General features: G+C 34.7%; 1 protein-coding gene across 2 annotated transcripts; it reads right to left on the bottom strand.

Annotated features, from left to right (window-relative positions):
* Positions 1-4,120: 4,120 nt before the first annotated feature.
* Positions 4,121-15,320, bottom strand: LOC107802310 (phosphatidate cytidylyltransferase 4, chloroplastic). 2 transcript variants are annotated; one of them, XR_012702858.1, is made up of 8 exons: positions 14,868-15,320; positions 14,082-14,383; positions 12,848-13,038; positions 8,967-9,091; positions 6,473-6,606; positions 5,743-5,858; positions 4,998-5,096; positions 4,121-4,720 (listed from the first exon to the last, which is right to left on the bottom strand). XR_012702858.1 is itself a non-coding variant. In XM_075238223.1 (7 exons), exons 1-7 carry the CDS (start codon positions 15,120-15,122, stop codon positions 4,629-4,631), a joined length of 1,215 nt encoding a protein of 404 aa, XP_075094324.1. In that variant the 5' UTR covers positions 15,123-15,318; the 3' UTR covers positions 4,121-4,628. The 2 variants fall into 2 exon arrangements, 1 of the variants encoding a protein (XP_075094324.1); XM_075238223.1 differs by lacking the exon at positions 4,998-5,096 and having other exon boundaries at positions 14,868-15,318.
* Between the last annotated feature and the right edge of the window lie 3,932 nt (positions 15,321-19,252).

The following is a 19,252-nucleotide window of genomic DNA, read 5'->3' as shown; positions in this document are numbered from 1 at the left end:
TTTTTTTTTTTTTTCCTTTTTCCTCTCATTCTTGAAAATATCTCTATATTTTTATGGACCTTCCACTTATAACTTGAGTCACTTCAGTATGTGAAAGCAGATTCTTGGGAATTTGTTTTTGTGGGTGGAAAGGGAGAAGCAATATCTTAGCATCTTCTAGATATACAGAAGCCCAAAAAAGTGTGTAAAACTTTTGCAAGCTCTAAAAAGAAATCCTTCCATGGAAAGTATAATGATAAATAACTTTTCATTAAGGAATCCAAGTGGGGATACTTTTGTCATTGGGAAGCTTCTCCTAGGAGTGAGGGATTTTGGGTATTTCATTTTAAAAATATCAGTTTCCATGCAGATATAAATATGCACCATGATCTAGGGCTAATACATTTTCACTTTATTATTTTTTTGACAGCTTTTGCCTTTTTTCAAGATTACATTATGTTTGGAATTGCCAGAATATGTGGGTCATCAGTAAATTTTATTCCTAAAATAAACTACCATAGTGTCCCATACTTAGCTTCTTGAAATAATAAAGCTAAAAAGAAATAAGTGGGACCTTAATTGATAATGAGAAAACATTTGGATGTGAAAAGCAAATTTTTAACTTTTATATCTTTTTTCAATTAAAGGAGAAAGCCAAAACAATCCAAAGTATACTTTACCCCACTGTTCATAAGCCAATTAACTTAATTCCTACAATTAAGAAACGTAAGAAAAATGAGGGGAAAAGAGAAGGAAAGATAGTGTTCTTCTTTTTCAATTTTAGCTGAAAATATATTGAAAAAGTTGTTGTCATGTGATCGGGAGTTCACAGGTTCAAGCCGTGAAAATAATCTCTTGCAGAAATGCAGGGTAAAGATGTGTACAATAGATCCTTGTGGTCCGGCCCTTCCCCGCACCTCACACATAGCGGGAGCTTAGTGCAACGAACTGCTTTTATATATAAAGATAGTGTTCTTCTTTTTCAATTTTAGCTGAAGAAATAATGAAAAAGTCTTGGTAAGATCATGAGAAGAGTGCTACCAGAATATATTCTATGATTCTATCCTTAGCTATTAAGAGAAACTGTAAAATACTTTCTTCATAATTTTTAGATTTCCTGTCTTTTCTTTCTAGTAATTAATTAATGTGTAAAAATTATGCATGTAGTTGTGCCAGCCAGAAACTCTTCATGCATTTCTATCATTTAAATTTCCAATCATTGTCGAAGTCAATTATTCTCAAGATACCGACGTTACGTATTTGCCTAATTCTTGTTGTCAACTATAACAATTGTTTAGAACTTTCGAGCAATAAGTTAATAAAGTTAGATTAAGCCACAAATAGGTGTACAAACTCACATGGGGTACACCAAAATAAAAAACTAAAACAATAACGATCTCTAAAATAGTATAAGATATGAAAAATAGAAGTAGCATGTGAAGGCATCCAAAGCTTAGTGCTTATGAGGGAAAAGTAAGAAAAAGAAAAGAAAAAGTTGGAAGTAAGTATGATCTTCTATATTGCATGGGTGTTAGGAAAGTTTTTAAGAGTTGTAATTATGACTCTTTGCTTTTGGCTTTTTGGCTTCTCATATGAAAGGAAAAAAAGAAGCCACCTTCCCAAACACTCACTAAGCAATATAAGAGCTTTTGTAGATATATGCTTGGCTTGACCAACATATATATCTCCTCCAACTATTTTTCCTTTCTTTTAAGTTTCATTTAGTATAGTTATTTTTTCATTTTCTATTTACATGTTGGGATTAGGAAATGCAAACACAAAAAAGAGACAATTTGAAAATTTAACTCATACTTATTGTGTAAAAAGCTTCCGTCATTATGCAGTCGTAGAACAAAAAATTCTAGTAACGAGTTTCAAAGGAAAATGAATGAAATCAAACCTAAGATTTAGTGTATTCAAGAAATGCAATTCAAACCTTCAATCCAAAGCAATATTTATACCACTTTTGCCACAAGGTTATAAACTTAATTTCTTATGTTAAAGGGACTCTATAACTCATTTATATACAAAGATTGTTTTATAAACTCATTATTTAATGTTACTATATAATTTTTCGACTAATGAAATTCAATCGAAACTTCTTCAGTACATGTAGCTCGCCCCAATCTATATCACTAGACTTTTAAGTGTTTGATAGTTTATTTTCTATGGTAACTTTGTATTTTCTATCTTTAGAAAAAAAAAAAGCTTTATGGTTGGTTTGGATTGCTTGCAATCCATTAGAGTATTTCATAGTCAGCTTTAGAACAACGCATTCTTTCCTTCCCACATAATTTCTTTTTGTTTTGATATATACGAAAACCCTAAAGCAAGCACTCATTCTTGTTAAAAGCTACATATTGTAGGCCCCTATTGATAACTACACAACATCCCTATAGCTAGCTCCTTGTTGATTAGATTTAGATGGGTCATCTCAAAGCAAAGGAAACAAAAGAAACTTCACTTTAGTGTCTCTCTTTGTCTCTTAGCTTGAAGCTCAAGACTCCTTAGGTTTTAATTTTTTTTTTCTCAACTATTTGGGAATTATTGGGTGGCCAAATTTGAATGTGGATTGAGTTTGGGACTACTCCATTTGCAATATGGTGCCGTCTTTTCTTTAATCTCCACTACTTTCTTTCTTCTCTTATCTCTTCTTATTTTTGTGACAAAGCTAAGTCAACGATATATATATATATATATATATATGTCCTTTGCTTGCTTCTTTTTGTCTCAATCTCTTCCTCTTAGTTATTTTTCAAGTTGACTAAGTCTTTTAAATTAATTGTCTTTATCATATCATGTGATAGTTTACTTCTTTTCTCCAATTTATTAACTCTCCATGTTCAAAATCATTGTGACTCGAGAATATTGGCAAGAGAAGAAAACATGAGGATGATGATTTTTGGTGAAATTTGAACCGTCCACTTAAGTAGGTGTAGAGTGGACTTACATTCTGCCACTCGAATTTAATGAATTTAGAGTACTTGACTATAAGAAAATGACCTAATAAATATTTATATTTTGTTTATCAAAAGTCTATAATATATTTTATTAATCTCTAGTAAAAAGGTCATATAATTAAACTAACAATTTTAATGGTTATAACATCAATCTTCTTCCAAGATATAGTTAGTAAGAAACTCGATTAGTCGCTCATTCAATGGCTTAAATAAAAAATAGTCGGTGAAGGTATAACATATGTATAATTTATGTTTAATATTTGTATAATCATGTATAATCTATGTATATGATTAGAAAAAATAAACAATGAACGGCTCAAACCGTAAAAAAATATTTATTTGTAATACTCTTTAACTGTTGAGTGAATTTGGAGTATAATTTATAAAGGAAAAGGGGATATGCTTCCGTACAATTGACCTTCTTCTTGGACACAAATTTAATGGTCCTTAGAACATACCACAGAACCAAAATAAGCTACTTCTCCACGTAAACATTAACACTAACACAACTTATTTGACATACTTTTAATAAAACTAAAGGTCAAGATTCGCCATATTAGATGAAGCATAAATGATCCATACAAGAGTATTATTATTCTTCACTAACAAACCAAAGTTTCCATTGATGTGATTGTTTAGTTGACACATTGATGAGCATTAGAAAACAACTCTAAAATCCAACCTCAGTTTTTAATTAGCATAATCGTCATAAAACTTCTATTTCAATTAAAAGAATCAAAACTATAAAACGATAACAAACTTTATGAAGCTGAAGGAACATGAGAAAAGAACATTGAACCTTGAGAGTTGAGATTGCCTCAATATCAACAGGTTTGATACTTTTCTTCTTCATTTTTCTTTCGTTTATGAGAACACCAAAAACAGATATTGTGCCCATGACAAATGACGGGTCAAGTAGAAGACCGTGCATACTTCTAGGGCCGTGGGGCGTCAACTGAACACCCTTCTTATAGGATAAAATATTACTTGTTATTAATACTTCCCCTCTTTTATATTTAAACAGAATACGATGGGGAAAAGAAGAACTACAATTTAACTTCAAAGGGACGGTTTCTCGTCGAAGAGACATATTTAGAGAATTAGCATATAGTAGAACATATCCAATCACTCGATGCAACTGAAAAAGGTTGTCACTTCAATATTTCCTAACAGGACTTAAAGAATGTTAAATCTTGTCATTTTCATTATTAAGATGTCAAAAGTGCCAGTAATTATTTAAACAAAGCAACGCCTGAATAAATCAATATATGAACCTAATAATTATTGTGACATTTCTGTGACTAAAAACGAATATACACTTGCAGAATCATAATTATGCAACAATTCTAAAATCACAATGGGGGAGCTGGCTCAGTATCAGCCAAAACAACCCAACACTGATCCTCAAACATCATGCGGATCCCTTCCCCGTTCTGTCACCCTAAAGTGCTGAAACTAGTATGAACTTGACTTCCTCGATCTTGGAATCAGGTATATGAATCAGTAGAATCTGGGGGAGTTGCAATGCAACCGGAATCTTGTCGTGTGAAACTTAACTGACCTTCAATGGAACCTCCTATGTCGTATGTTGCTCTACTGTATTGAGTATGTCACCTTGTGCTTGCTCCTAAGTTACGAGAACAGCGATGAAGTATCTGTTTTCTTTGTAGGGAATCGTTATCAGGTTCATCAAACTCCATAAAATGGTAAGAACAATTTCACAAAGGAGTATGCTAATGCCCCCGTAAATATGTAGCTGTCCACCCTGTCCAGTATTCCTCCTGCAAAACAGGCATCGCCTCATTCAAGAAAGACCCAAGAAACTTGCCGCGAGGCTACTAGCCAGTTCAGCTAAGATAACAATGCTAAAGGATGATCATTTCGAATTGGGCAAGTATCTAGCATAGCTATACAAGGTCATAGCAGATAGGATTTAGAAAGTTAAGAAAGCATAAAAAAACCCTAGGAAATAGTAGATTTTCATTGACTGAACACTCCCCCTGGATTGTCATGCTCAAGTTTGATCACTCAACATGTGATCAGTTTTTGGAGTCTTACACTACTCTTGCCGCGACTACCCAGAGAGTTTTGGTTACTGGGTCCAAAAGATGACAACGAAACCATCCAGAAAATCTTTATTTTCCCGCCATTATAGTCCTGTTAACAAATTAAATGGAAGTTGATAAAGGAAGAATGCCCACATCCCACAGCACAAGACATATTAATACATCAGAGACCACAGCAATCACACATTAGTACATCTGAGATTTTTTTAAGAAAACAAAGGACATCAGAGATTCTTCATGGCTGCTATTGTCTATACTAGGCTTCAATAGTACATGATCCTCCCACTCCAACGATATAAAGAAGACCTTTGGAATACTATCTCAAAGAAATGGTCTACTTAGAATTTAGCACGCCGAATACTGTGGAAAAATCCAAGATACTGGTTCATATGACATTAATTCCTTTGTCTAGCATATAATGACAGTCAAAATGTTAACAACCATATCCTCATATAGTTGTGCCTGATGTCAGAGATAACCACACTTCCAAAGCGACATATACCAATATCAGCTTATGAGAACAAAGTTTTAACATATAAAATTCATGTCGAAACTTATGACACTCTCAAGTTCTAAAAATTTTAAAGTTATCTTCCCTATTTGATATTTAAAGATTCAATTTCCGGTATGCCCATAACTTTTTGGGGGGATAAAACAGTATGCCTACTATGTTTTGGCTTCACAACAGAGTTCAATTTATCACTGAAAAGTACAATCAAAGGTACAGAAGTAGTTACCATGTCCAGGAATGAGAGATCCTGAGTCCTTCACACCAGCATCACGTTTGATCATTGACTCAGTGAGGTCACCGAAGAGAGATCCAAAGAAGTTCAGAAATCCAAAAGCTATAGCACTGAAAAGCCGTTCAGACACAAACATCAATTCAGAAAGCTATGATTTTCCAATTTACAGGGTCACAGGAAAGGCTAAACAATTTTATGGCTCAAACTGCACCAACCTAGAATGTGAATAAACCCACAATAAGAAACCCAAAAACCTTCCTTCTACATCATGTGCTAGTTTTGAAAAAATAATGATAGAATAAAATCCAAACATGAATTTTCAAAAAACAAGTTATAACAAAAAGAACTGATATGCTTTATTAGGCGTAAGCAACTAAATTCTAACGTGACAACAAGTTAATATAACATATTATCCCGCTACTCCTGTAAAGTATTCCATTTTCTACATGAGTATACGATATTATATGGAGTTATAAAGACTCAAAATTACGCTTGGGGAAATGCTATGGAAAACTGTATATCATTCCATTCTTTATATTTTTATCAGATAATATTTAGTAGTTTACCTCTCTAAAATGGAAAAAGAAAAAGATAAAGATGACATTAATCAAATCCTAACCCTCCAACAAGGAGAATATCCTTACTGCAGCTATAGACACATCAAAGGGTCTGAAACAGATGGCACTGCATAATAAGTAAATAAAAACATTGAAAATATTATTACCTTAATGTGGATGTAGGCCAACAGAAAATTCTTGATAACAACACAGAAGTGGCTATACAACCTCCTAAGCCTGCAACAGCTCCCTCCCAGGTTTTCTTTGGGCTAATGTTAGTAAGCGGTGTCCGACCAAAAGCCTGCAAAGGATTTCAACTCTGTTATGTGGCTCTCCTTCACAGACCACCAAAGAGACATCACAATTACTTGGATTTGTTCTACTACTACAAATTAAAAAGCATTAGAACTAAGAAAAAAATTGTTGTAATTCCATCCTGCAAAGATTAAAAGGACAACAAGAGGAACATGATAAGCAAAGGGGAAACCAAGAGATGCATACTTCCTCATAGAAGCATTATAGCATTACTGTGCTCATTTGCTATCATTTGTTTCTAAGTTGATCAAAGGGTCAATGTCTATAGTAACTTCACCTTATATGCCTCTCCAATATTTTTTTACTCTCTTTCCTCTCTATGTGAATTTGTATGTTCGACTTTAGCATGATCTGTGACTACGATGGATGCAATATGGTACTTTCAAACACTGCAGGAGAGTGGAGACATTTAAAGGCAATAACTTAGCTCTCTATGTTTTTTTGGGAAAGAGAGTGGAAGGGGGGAAGTTGTGTATTTTGCAACACTATGGGAGACATTTAAAGGCAACAACTAAGCTCTCCATCTAAGATATTTCTGTGCTTCAAAGTGGATATTGCTTCGGTATACCTTAAAAATGATGAAAAGCAGAAGTTCAACTTAGTTGAGTAATATTTTTTATGGAGAATTTTGAATCCCATTCAAATGGATTTCATGATTGCCGAATTGTCCCTATGCGGACTTTCATGTGATGAATCCAATTCAAAGTTGGTAAACCTTTTATGTTAAATTGCAAATCCCATACCAAACAAGTATGTAGATTGCCGTGTACTTTGTAATCTAATTTCAAATTGGATTTTACAATTTAATACTCATAATTACTATATATTTATAAATAGGATATATATAATATTACTAAAGACTTAATTGTAAAATCCAATTTGGAATTGGATTACAAAGGACAACGCAATCTACATACTTGTTTGGTATAGGATTTAACAACAACAAACCCAGTGTAATCCCACAAGTAGAGTCTCGAGAGAGTGGTATGGGATTTGCAATTTAATATCAAAGGTTTATAAGTAAGAATCCAACTTTGAATTGGAGTCATTACGTGAAAGTCCGCATAGGGACAATTCGTTAGTCACGAAACCCATTTGAATGGGATTCACAATATCAACAGTTCATTGAGTTTTAAAAGACATAATTGCATTCGCATAAATCAGCTGTCATTCTTACTTCAACAGATTCTTCTGACGATTGGATGTCACTGGGAGTTACAGACCTCAAGAAATCAGCAAACTCCGATCTAGTAGTTTAAGAGATCCTGGAAAAGACTTCAATCTAGTTCATCAAGAAGATTACTTGAAGGCAAGCTGGTGACAAATCTGGTTCTCTAAGAAGATTATTTGAAGGCAATGTTACTAGCTTACACATATGCCCTTTATTACGTATAGATGGTTAATCAAGTTAAGACATCTTTAATACGTCCTCTGTCCCTCTCTCTCACCTCCAGCTTATATCCTTCTTCGGATTCTTTTTCTCTTCATAGCTCATCCAATTACAGAGTAACATGCAACCCCCCCCCCCCGGCTCTGTGTGTGTGTGTGTGTGTGCTTGTAATGACATTGACATGGACTGTTGGTGTCATTTTTCTTTCTTTGTGTATAGCCAGTATTCTGGGACGGTAATTCCGTTCAAACCTTGGTCCTTTCAACATCGGTAATATCAATTTTAGTATTTTACAATTATTTCAAGTTTTCTTTTATAAGGGCACTTAAACTTCAAGTTACCCTTGTTATCATGAACCCGAGCCCTTAGTCTACTTAGAGACGTATGCCAATTTAAGGATGAGTGTGAGAATTAGAGAACCTATAGTTTTAGGAACCCCTAGTTTAACTTAAATTAATTAGTATCCGAAAGAAATGGATCTGAATGAAGTAAAGTATTTTACAGAGGATTTATATAAAGAATCCAGCTCTAAGACAGTGCTGAACGTTACAGCTGCCAGAATAATACTGTGAAGCTCAATTTTCCCTAAATATTGTATTCCAGGCAAATGCCAGACAAAACCAAAGGAGGTTTATCTTCAATGCTTAGAATGGATCTAAAATAATCATTTAAATCTCTACTAAATAGCTACTATTTCCAAGATTCCACAACAAACGAACAGGAGAGGATACAAGACAAGCCAAGTCAGTGTCTTATCAAGTCTACCACATTTTCATGATAGGATGACATAAAATATGCAGTGACATCAAAGACAGGTGCACCAAATATATGATATTGCCAGATTAGGTACTGCATTTTTTGACAAGAAAACACTGCGTCTCTGGACCGTTTTAGTCTGAGACATCTGAACAAAGATAGAACCGATTTACAAAAATAACATCAACAGTGAAAAGTACCTTGCCTCCAATAAAAGCAAATGTATCTGCTGCAATGATACTACTGAATGAAATTAAGGTTGCCACAAGCCCCACAGTCCACTGAGTTTGGCCTCCAAAAATGACAGGCCATGATGCTCCCAGTCCTGTGTAAACCCATTGAAATGCCAATAAAAGTCAGAAGACCAGTAGCTGAAGCGGATCAGCTGTCGAAGAAACCAACTGCAAAGAATTTTCAAATGCTACATTAGATATCAAGCTAAAATTCTATAGAATAGTAGCCTCTAGGCCAGCTTGCGCATATCTCAACTAATTCACTGGATACCTGTTACCTCCCGCCAACATAGGTAGGCCTAAGATGAAGAATGCACCTAGTGAACTTGTTCCCAAGGTTGTCAGTCCATCTCTTTGACCATTAGGCTACCCTTTCGGGGGCTTAGATATCAAGTTAAATTATCTTTTTTTCTTTTTTTACTGTTTAAATTATCTTTTTTTACTGTTTCACGGGGTGTTCATATAGCAACATTAATATTACACCCGTAATGGCCAAATGCAAGCTTTGTTTACTTTAAAGCCGTCTTGCCTTTTACTTGAACAGCTGATAATTCTATACTTCGACTTACTCTCCCTCCCCCCACAAAAAAATTTTAGGTTTTTGAAGGCATGAAACATAAGAGGCGAAGCTATTTATCAACCAAAAAAAAACAAGTGGCTAAGATAATTATATCAGATTACATTTATCCAACAAAAGTATCATATCAGATTACACTGTTAGGATGTCAAGTCTGTAACAACTGTTTGACACCACACTCTTTTGTTCATGCTTGATTGTCTCAATAGGAAACTTATTCAGAGTCCTGGCCTTTTTGAGCTGGGAGTTATAGCAGGTCCATCAAATAGTGAGACACAAATAATGATTCCTAATCTAAGTAGCACATACACTGCCAGACACAAAGAAACAAAAGAAAAGTCTGACTGTGACGTCATATGCAGACAAATAATCATATATAATTATACAATGTGGTTAATCTCACAGGAAAGCTGTAATTTTCTTTTATAAAAAAAGAAGATTTTTGAGAAGGCACTTTCTGTAGAAAAAGAAGATTTTATTAATAAGAAAGGGAGAATGAGAAGGCTTTAAGGAAAATCGAATGATATGGATCAACACATTTGCTACTTTTCTATACTTTTGGGGTATGCATCACGTGCTGCTTCATGTAGATGGTTGGATGGAAATTGGAGCTAATCATTCTGTACAATGCTCTTGGGTCATTTGGTTCAAAACAAGGTTATTCGAGGATTATAATCCTGGAATATAACCATGATTATAATCCCACTTTCTATTTGGGATAGATAATACCAAGATTATGATATAAAATTTATACCGATATAAGCTAATACCAATAACCAAACGGTAGATAAATGCAATCCCAAATTTAATGTCAGGATTAGTATACTAATCTAACTAATTCCGATAACCAAATGACCCCCTTTGAGTACCTACGTGATGGTTTTGGGAAGGAGGACCTTTTCTCTTGCTAACCATTTGGGTTTATGACTTCCACTGTTCCACATGATGGTTTTGTTATTTTAAGTACAATAATGAAAAGAAGGGGATCCTTGGCGCAACGGTAAAGTTGTCTCCGTGTAACCTATAGGTCACGGGTGCATCAGGGTAGGCTGCCTACACCACACCCCTTGGGGTGCGGCCCTTCCCCGGACGACGTGAATGCGGGATGCTTATTGCTCCGTGCATCGGGCTGCCCAAGTACGATAATGAAAAATTGTAGAAGAGTTAGAATGTATTAAATATCCATTAGCCTTAGAAATATGTGGAAAAAAAACTTTTTTTGTTAAGGTGAAGGGAAAATACTTTACGTATACATTATCTTGGGAAAACAAAAGGGTAAATTAGACATTATTTTGGGATAACTCAAAAGGACAAGTGGGAAGTAAGCTTTTGAAATAGGCAGAGTTTCAATGGTTCAGTGATAAGGCAAAATAGTTCAAGTACTTTCAGAATAAAACACAATTTTAAGTGTTTAACTCTAGTGGCAATCTCTTCCACCCTTTTTAATTTGTGCCTTAGCGGCTAAAATAGTTTTAAAATTAGTTTAGTCATTATTATTTTTTTCTAAAATTAAGAAGAAAAAAATAAACTTATCTTTTTTATGCAGTAAACGTAATTCATTTCACATGCAAAGTATGGATGTAACATTAGATTGGAGACTACTTTGCAAAAAGTTTTGGATAACATTTTTTTTTATAACATCTTCTTGCAAAAAGTTAATAATCACTAATAACTTATCTAGCTTAAAACCACTATCTGGAAACACCAAAAAGTTAGTAATAAAGGACATATAGGACCTTAAATGTTCTTTCTAAGAATATAGTTTTTGTATCTGAAGAGAACAACTCTGGAAACAGCAAAATCTTGGGAGAACTCCTGTGTGTGAACTCCTGTATGCGCAACAGGGTAGGTAATAACAGTGTTCGAATTAAAAAGATTATATAGAAGACTGCAACTTTGAGTTGTCGTTGGACACCATATGTAAGGGCTGCCCCACTAGCGTCGATGCCAGACTGTAAATGTGGCACAAATAAACCATTCCTATGGTTTGGTATCCATATTCCGGGGTACTAAAGATTCCTTTGCAAAGAACTGCATTAACGTCACAACAAAACAACAACAACAACAACAACAACAACAACAACAACAACAACAAAAAAAACAACAACAACTCCCTCAATCCCAATCTACTGGGGGTTGCTATATAGACTCTCACTATCCAATGTCTTATGGCTGTCTCATTGTAGTATTCAATAATTTAGGTTCTCTAACACTAGAAGTTCTCTACATTTTCTAGTGGCATGAATATCATCAACGACCATGAATTGAGAATGAGCAATGAAGCTCATAACCTGATTATCATCCTAATAGGGAATGATTGGGGGCGATTGGGATGCTGAAATATTAAAGCTATACCAAAAATATAGCTCACTGAAGACCATGAAAAGCACCTAAGTAGACCAACATTAATTTCCTGTTGGACACAGATACAAATATTAAAATTAAAGGAGACACACACGTAGCTAACACAAGATTATAGTACATTTATTTTTTTCAACAAAAGAACACTGTAGTTATAGCGACTACTTCAAATGACATAAGAAAACATACTCCATTAATTTATGGATTCTTAAGATCCTGCCAATAATTTTTCTTCAGTATTTCTACTTGATCTAGTTTTTTCTTCATAACTTCAGAAAATTAAGTCTGGACCCCAAAATAATTGAGTACTTAAAAAAGGAAAACAATGGAAATTACTTTGTCCTTCGTGTGGCCATTTGAGGGCTACTTGCGAGAACATGACGCAAATAATGGGTGATGAAGGTGGGATTAAGGAATTTTATGTTTTATAGAAGAGATATCATGTCTGGAATTTCAAAAGTACACAGTTGTGTGCATGTCCAACACATGTCAGTGTCTCACTGGAGCACATTGATGAGTAACTTGAATTCTGATCATGATACATACATACATATATATATACATATATACATACATACATATATACATATATATATATATATATATATGTGTGTGTGTGTGTGTGTATGTGTGTGTGTGTGTCTATATGTATACACTTTTTAAATAACCGAGAAATCCGTGAGGGACAGTGTCACATGGTCCGAAAATCAATCGATAATGGGTCCGCTTCTGTACCCTTCTCCACTTAAATAATAGGCTTTTGTCTACGATAGGTTTCAAACTCATGACGAGTGCCTAACCCACACGTCACACGCTGCATTCTTAAACTAGTCCAAAGCCCTGGGGGCTTGAGCATATGTATATACTTTTCTATTTCTAAACAATCAGAACAAAGGGCATCAGTTCTTACTAGTGTTCAGAGCAGGTACCGCCAAACCGCATCTCAACTTAACCCAGAAGCAAGGGAGATAGCCACAATAAAAGAGCCCAAACATGGCACTAGTAAGTTGAGCAAAACGAGGAATGCCCCTTTGCATCAGCAGTGCCATTGCAACAACAAAGGCCGCAGAGGTAACAGAAACATCAATCTGACCTAAATATCTGACAAAAATTCGAAGAGCAATCAATTAGAAAATCTTCAACTTAACAAATTCCAGAAAATAAATAAATCATAAACAACAAGAAAAAAATAACAACTCTAAGATATTGTATGCTGGCCTCAAGCATGATTATCAAGCTACTCTAAATTGAAACCACTGTCCATTTACTGGGGAAGAACAAAGCCTAATCGTAGAAGAGAATCATACATAGGGTCTGACCATTGGGGAAGCATGATAAAAGTATCAGTGTCTTCAGGTTGCTGTTAATCCAAGTAAAGAGAAGACCTTCAAGATGACATTCATACCTCTGTAAAATTTTATCTCATTAACTCTTCCTGAAGTGATAAATTTTGTCATTTCTAACCTAAAGGATAAAGCAAAGACATGGACTGTCCAAACAAGCAAGTTCAACCACAACAAAAGGGTTTAATCAAGTGGTAGGTTCCCGGTTTAAATCAAGATGTATAAAATGAGTCATAATTCATCAAAGTATTGGAGCCCAAAAAGGGTAGAACAGAAGACAAGAGGTTACACACAAAGTTGGCTAGCACGGGTATCTGACGTTCAATGCATAAATGAATGACGGATCAAGTCATCCATTCTTGGCCTAATTTTCTAAAAGAATGAGAAATACAGTCACAGTAATGCAGGTCTTGCCAATGGAATGCATGGTTGAAATTTTGTAAAAAACAAAGTCTTTCTGCTGATAATTCTGGTAAGGGTCAATGCGACAGCAAATAGATAATCTATTTATCTTAATGAGCAAAAGTCACGAATACTGAATGGTATCATAAAATAACGTCAAAAATATTTCTGTCCATGCATCTATCCTTTTTCTTTAAAACGCTACATTGATTCATCAATGTACAATAGATGATGCAGGCATGAAATCTTGCTGTTATTGTTCCAGTTCCTAAATATGTGTGGCATGAGATTAATGGCATGGTGTCTTCTGAGGTTTAAGGTGGTTTACCAGAAAATCAAAAGTAAAGTATGTTTATTTAATACAGAATGAAAGTTGAAAAAGTTGATAATGACACTTACAGTGTGAGTACAGGCATGAGAGCACAGATGACAGAGCAAACTCTTGATATGTATCGAGGAGGAGGAGTCATTCCATCAGCAATTCCACGACTCCTAACCAGCTCAAAGTACTCTCGTGCACCCATAAAAACAGCTGCAGCAAGGGCAACAGTGAAAACCCATCCTCCAGCCAGTACCACACCTCCGACAGAAATACCTATACCAAGTCCAAAGACTACCCTTTTCTTCAATTGACTATTTTTCTGCTTAAGTTCAGAAGTGGGAATTTCCCTCGCCGTTGTACTGTTGCCTTTGTTGACTTCCTACAACATAATTATCTCAGTGATTCCAATTCAATAATCTGCTTTGACCATGACATGCATAGATCAAACCAAGATAAGAAGTAAAAATGCTTATATAACTCCCTAATGTGATTAATTAGAGCAAACAGCCACACACACCCATAGGTTAATGCAACAGTTAACTTAGTAGTAGAGCTAATGTTAAAAGCTGAACCACTCATTATCATCAAATGAGAAGTAGCGATCCTGTTTCATCTTATATTCAACTTAAATAATTACTATCATGATTTTGCAGACATTTTCTTCTAACAATCAAAAATATAAGATATAGCTATATTGATAAATTCAATCAACCAAGTATTACCTTAATGCCAAACAAAACTAGGGTCAAGTCATTCTATTACAACTATTTCACTTATATAAATTTATCAAATATCACGGATTTTTTTTTAAAACTAGAAGTTTATAAAACTCTCAAGCCAAACTAAAAAGGACTAATATTTACCTCATTGGGTTCAGCACGAGCAACGGCAGTGATAATTCGAGGATGTTTCAAGAAAATAGTTCTGGGTATGATACCCGAAACCTCTCTCTTAACTCTGGACCCATCAAGAAAAAGCCCAATTCTTGGAATTGAGCATCTGTGTCGGGTCAAAATTAAGGTTCTGGATGAGGAAGAAGGAGAGTGGGAATTGGAGAGGGAAGTGAGGGAGAGAGGAAGCAGCTTGAATCTATCAAAATCTATACAAGAAGAAGCCATTATATGAAATTGGGGGTATTGATGATATGGGGGTTGAATTAAGCTTTACTTAGAAGCATCTTTGAAGGAAGAGTTAGATGAAATCAAGATTCGCCATTTGTTGAATGGAACGGGTAGAGAGATGCGTACAATGAGTAGTAGTAGTTGATAAAAGAGGGGATGGGTTGGTATTTGTGCACCGCTAACTTGCACATAGGAATTAGCAACACCTTTTTGTTTTTAGCGGCTTTTGCTCCCTCATTCTTTATGGAAAATGTTCAAATTTGCTCATGAATAAATTGTCTTAAAAATTTTATACGTGAGCCTTTTTACAAACAAACAAAAATAAAAGGGCAAAATCATCCTTGAGCTATGTGGTATGATCCACATTTACCCTCAAAAACTTTATAAAATAGTGGTATGATCCACAATAACCATACCTTGATTGCTACAATAAATTAGGAATTGAATTGTGGATGGATTTGTTTTATCATCAAGAAGTTAATGTGGAGCTCCCATACTATTATTATTTGTCACTGCAATTGATGATTATTTGAATTCAATTTGGTATGATTCAATGCTTGAGGGTAGTTGATTTAAGAATATTGTGGTGCTACTGCTTGAATATTGACCCCTTTCTTCCAAGTTTAGGAGCAAATGCATACTATTTCACATAGTTTAATTATTTGTAATTAAGGCTCATGTATTGAAAAGTTTATGCCCTTAGGAAAGTTTACAAGTACTCGGTGATTTTATTTAGGAAGTGTTAAATTATGGTCAAAAAAGAAACTAGTAAATAATACTCCCTCCGTTTAATTTATATGACAATCTTTTATGTTTAATTTATTCAACTTTTTATATTTGAAATCTCTTTTCATTTAAAGTTTTTCATTTTTGTAACAGTGTAAGTAAATGGTTGTGCCACCCTGAAAAAGAAAATGGTTATGTCTGGGTGAAAAATCTATATTATATTAAAAAGAGTGTAGGCATTGTGGTTAAGTCAAATGGCAAGCTAAAAAGAAGTCACTTGACAATTTTAAGACAACATTAATAATTTGAATTATAAATTGAAACATAATTAATGGAAATAGTAGTTCAATAAAAATTATTTTTTAATTATGATAGGAAATATATTTGACGTATGTTGACTCTTTAGAATCTCTGTTATATTATTAAATATAAATTTCAATTTGGAAAATAAATAACATAGAGTAGTATAATTTAGTTAACCTTTTTTGTATAATTATGATAGGGACGTCTGTTTTGGAAACAATTAAAGATTGATGAAGTATTTTTTAATTGATCAAGCTTTGTATCTGATCTTATTTGGATACAATATACATTACTGTAGGTATCTTTAACTAAATTTTTGTGTATAATTCAGTTATGGTAGGTATCCTTTTTTGAGAAAAAAATCAATTAAATTTTCGTTTTGTATCTTACACATTAATTTTAAGTTGAAATAATAATTCTTTATTTAGTACAAGTTTTGTATCTGGCCTTATTTGTATACAATATACATTACTATAAGTATATTTAATTAAATTTTGTGTATAATTCAGTTATGGTAGGTATCCTTTTTTCAGAAAGAGTCAAATTAAATTTTTGTTTTGTATCTTACACATTTATTTTAAGTTGAAATAATAATTCTTTAATTTGTTGGATTCTATTTGTATAACATTAATAAAATTTATTAATTGATATTCTTTTGTATCTAATCAATAATTGGATTTTTTGAATTGCATAAAGTTGTCACCGAATAGTATAACTAAATTGTAACGACCCGACCGGTCGTTTTGAGCTCTAGTCGCCGTTCGGCGGTTTGAGGCCTTGGGTAGTTTCACTTCAGGTATTTATGACTTGTACGTGTTGTCGAAATTCAATTTTGGGAAGTTCGGAGTTGATTTGGAAAGAAAATTCTCATTTCAGAAGCTTTAAGTTGGAAGAGTTGACTAAGGTTTGACTTTTGAGTAAACGACCTCGGAATCGGGATTTGAAAGTTCCAATAGGTTCGTATAATGATTTTGGACCTGAGTGTATGTTCGGGTTGAGTATCGGATCACCCGGGAGCATTTCAGCGTTTATTATGGGAAGTTAACATTTTAAAAGTTTAAGAATTTCATAAGTTTTTCTTGAAGTGAATTTTGATGTTATCGATGTCCGTTTGGAATTGCGAGCCTGGAATAGTTCCGTAAGGTAATTTTGGTCTCAGGAGCGTATCCGGACGTTTATTTGGAGGTATGTAGGTCATTTCAGCGTCAATTGGCAAAAGTTAGAAATTGAATAATTTTTGGGAAGTTCGCCCGAGGGTGGACTTTTTGATATCGGGGTCGGATTATAATTCTGGAAGTGGAAGTAGGTTCGTAATGTCAATTATGACTCGTGTGCAAAATTTGAAGTCAATCGGACTTGATTTGATGTGTTCCGATACAAGTTATAGAATTTGGAAATTTTAAGTTTGATTCGAGGCGCGATTCATGATTTTGATATTGTTTGACGTGGTTTAAGGATTCGACTAAGTTCGTATTGTATTTTGGGACATGTTAGTATATTTGGTTAAGGTCCCGAGGGCCTCGGGTGGATTCCAGATGGTTAACGGATTGAATTTGGCCTTATGAAAATGTTGAAGCAGCTATCATCCGGTGTAACCGCACCTACGAGGTTTTGGCCGCAGGTGCGGGCCGCAGAAGCGGCCCAGGGATCGCAGAAGCGGAGCAAGGCAGCCAGGGAAAGGACCACATGTGTGGAGTTTTGGCCGCATCTACGCAAGCACAGAAGCGAAGCGTTAGGCGCAGGAGCGGAATGGGGCTCGCACCTGCGATGTCGCAGAAGCGGGGAATGTTTCCGCAGGTGTGAGGCATCGTGTTTGGGTGATTTTACGCAGAAGAGGTGGCGTGGTCGCAGAAGCAACGCCGCAGGTACGGCTACTGCCCCGCAAGTGCGAAAAAATCGCTTGGTATAATCGTTTTAAAAGCGGGATTTGGCTCTTCTTCTCTTATTTTTTACTTGGTCGGGGCAATTTTGGAGAGCTTCAAGGAGAGATTTTCATCATCTATGTCAAGGTAAGTGATTCACACGTATTGTGAGTTAAATACAAGATTTATATATGAATCTAGACATGAAAATTTGTAGAAATTTGGGATTTTGTAGTAAAACCTAGAAATTTGTATTTTGGATTTTGACCACGAAATTGGACATGAAATTGGGAACAAATTATATATTTGAAAGTATTATGGGTAATGGTTATATTAGGAAATTTTTAAAATCCGGGTACGTGGGCCCGAGGGTGAGTTTATTAATTTTCCAAGCGGAGTTGAAAATTGTTATAAAATAATTTATTATGAGTATTAGAGTATATGTTCATGGAATTTCACATTTATTTACTAGTTTTGGAGCGATGGGTGTCGGTTTGAGTTGTTAGAAAAGCTTTGGAGCCGGTTATGGAATTTTGAAGCGAGGTAAGTCTCATATCTAACCTTGTAAGAGGGAATTTACCCCATATGTGATTTAAATTAAATATTGCTATAATCTGTAGGGGCTACGTACGTACGAGGTGACGAGAGTCCGTGCGTAGCTACTAATTATGCTTATGTCTGGGTAGTTTTATGACCCAATGCATGAACTATTTGGAATTTTTGCACCATATTTGTTAATTTAAAATGCCTAAATTATATTAGGATTTATTAGAAAAATTGTGAAAGATCGATAATGAAATTCGTATTGTTTTAGTATAAATCCTTAATAAGGTTTAAGGCAAAATGTTTATAAAGTATCCTTCTCTTCTTGTGGAGCGAGCCGAATGCCTCGGCAGTAGATAGATGTATCTATGGTTCGTGCCGCTCAACCCTCGGTAGTGTACATATTATTTCGGATCGGGTCGTACGACCTCGGCATAAATCGTGCTTAATAATAATACTTGATAGCTTGGTATTTTGTTGTGGCTTATAAGATTACAGCCTTTAAGAGGAATGACTTATTTGGAAATTATATAATTGTGAAAGAATTATTTGCTCCTACTTGTTGAGGAGATTTGAATTTACTTACACACCTGGTATTTATTTAAGATTTTAACTCAATAATTATTGACCCATAGTGAGTGTCAAAGTCGACCTCTTCTCTCTACCTCTTCAAGATTAGGCTTGATACTTACT

This window comes from Nicotiana tabacum, chromosome 19 (assembly GCF_000715075.1).
Source record: "Nicotiana tabacum cultivar K326 chromosome 19, ASM71507v2, whole genome shotgun sequence".
NCBI classification, from domain to species: Eukaryota; Viridiplantae; Streptophyta; class Magnoliopsida; order Solanales; family Solanaceae; genus Nicotiana; species Nicotiana tabacum.
The sequence above is the reverse complement of the archived record's forward strand: the minus strand, read 5'-3'. Positions and strand labels throughout refer to the sequence as shown.